Source organism: Trichinella spiralis (assembly GCF_000181795.1).
Source record: "Trichinella spiralis strain ISS 195 chromosome Unknown Scfld5251, whole genome shotgun sequence".
In the NCBI taxonomy this organism is placed as follows: domain Eukaryota; kingdom Metazoa; phylum Nematoda; class Enoplea; order Trichinellida; family Trichinellidae; genus Trichinella; species Trichinella spiralis.
Window position 1 is genome coordinate 1 of NW_003532190.1, and position 981 is coordinate 981.

At 33.1% G+C, this 981-nt stretch overlaps 1 protein-coding gene across 1 annotated transcript; it reads right to left on the minus strand.

Moving 5' to 3' along the window:
• Positions 1-262: 262 nt before the first annotated feature.
• On the minus strand, positions 263-914 carry Tsp_15804 (phospholipase). Its single transcript, XM_003366880.1, has 4 exons — positions 847-914; positions 623-824; positions 444-496; positions 263-272 (listed from the first exon to the last, which is right to left on the minus strand). Exons 1-4 carry the CDS (start codon positions 912-914, stop codon positions 263-265), a joined length of 333 nt encoding a protein of 110 aa, XP_003366928.1.
• Positions 915-981: the final 67 nt, after the last annotated feature.

The window sequence follows — 981 nt, forward strand, 5'->3', positions numbered from 1 at the left end:
TTATAAAAAATTATAAAAATCAATTATGAAAAAATGATGAAAAGCAAAATTATAAAGACCTGAAAAACTAAAACGACAAAATTTACAGTTTAAAACTTTCATAGTATATAAAAGTAAAAAACGTAAAAACATACGTCGCCAAACAGAGCGGCATCAACTGGTGGTATTGCTTGGTGATGACGTATTTATCGATGTGATTACGAATCTTTGTAAAAACACCACATGTTCAATAACGGATAACCAAAGAATGCAGCAATTTCATTCATCTATATCTAAACTTAATTTGATTCTAAAAATATTTGCAAAACAATTGTGCTGAAAAGTAAAGCATGTTAAACAAAATTGATATAAAACAGCCATATTATAAAAAATTAATTGAAGACAAATAACAGTGCATCGTTGTTCCTTAATTACTAAGTATACAAATTTTCATAAAAAACTACTTGTTAGTCATACAACATTTGTCCTTCATGATGCAACCTTCAACAGTTATGCGCTGAAATTTTCAATTAAACATTCTTAGCATGTGATAAGCGACACCGCTGTGTGAATGCTATCACTCATCAATAAAAAACAAAATCTCTACTTACAAAATACTGAAACTTACCTACTCACATAATACTATACAAAAATACTCACCAAACGCACTGATGGCAACACGCACTACCAGACTTGTGTGATGCCCATAGCTCATAGAAGATTCAGTACTCCTGTAATAAGCAAAGCCACACAGATTTCTGGACCAATACTGGGTAACGCCATTAATCCAACCTAAATTAACGCAGGAGTATGAACGAGCTCGATGTTGATGATGAAATCCATTCCTATAATGGGCAAAATGTGTACTTCTCCAGGTTCTCCATCATCATCTGATCTGATGGCACATTTAGAGCGCACTGAGGTAAACGTGACATACCATGTTGGGCAAAACAACAGGAATTCCAAAACGTTTCGTTTATGTTGACGCACACTATTTAATTC

What these genes read in the sequence shown, in the direction of transcription:
- Tsp_15804 (XM_003366880.1), bottom strand. Translation starts at nt 914, where the DNA reads ATGTCACGTTTACCTCAGTGCGCTCTAAATGTGCCATCAGATCAGATG. An exon ending in TTGGTGAGTATTTTTGTATA is followed by an intron (nt 497 to 622) that starts GTATTATGTGAG and finishes TGAAAATTTCAG; the next exon opens with CGCATAACTGTTGAAGGTTG.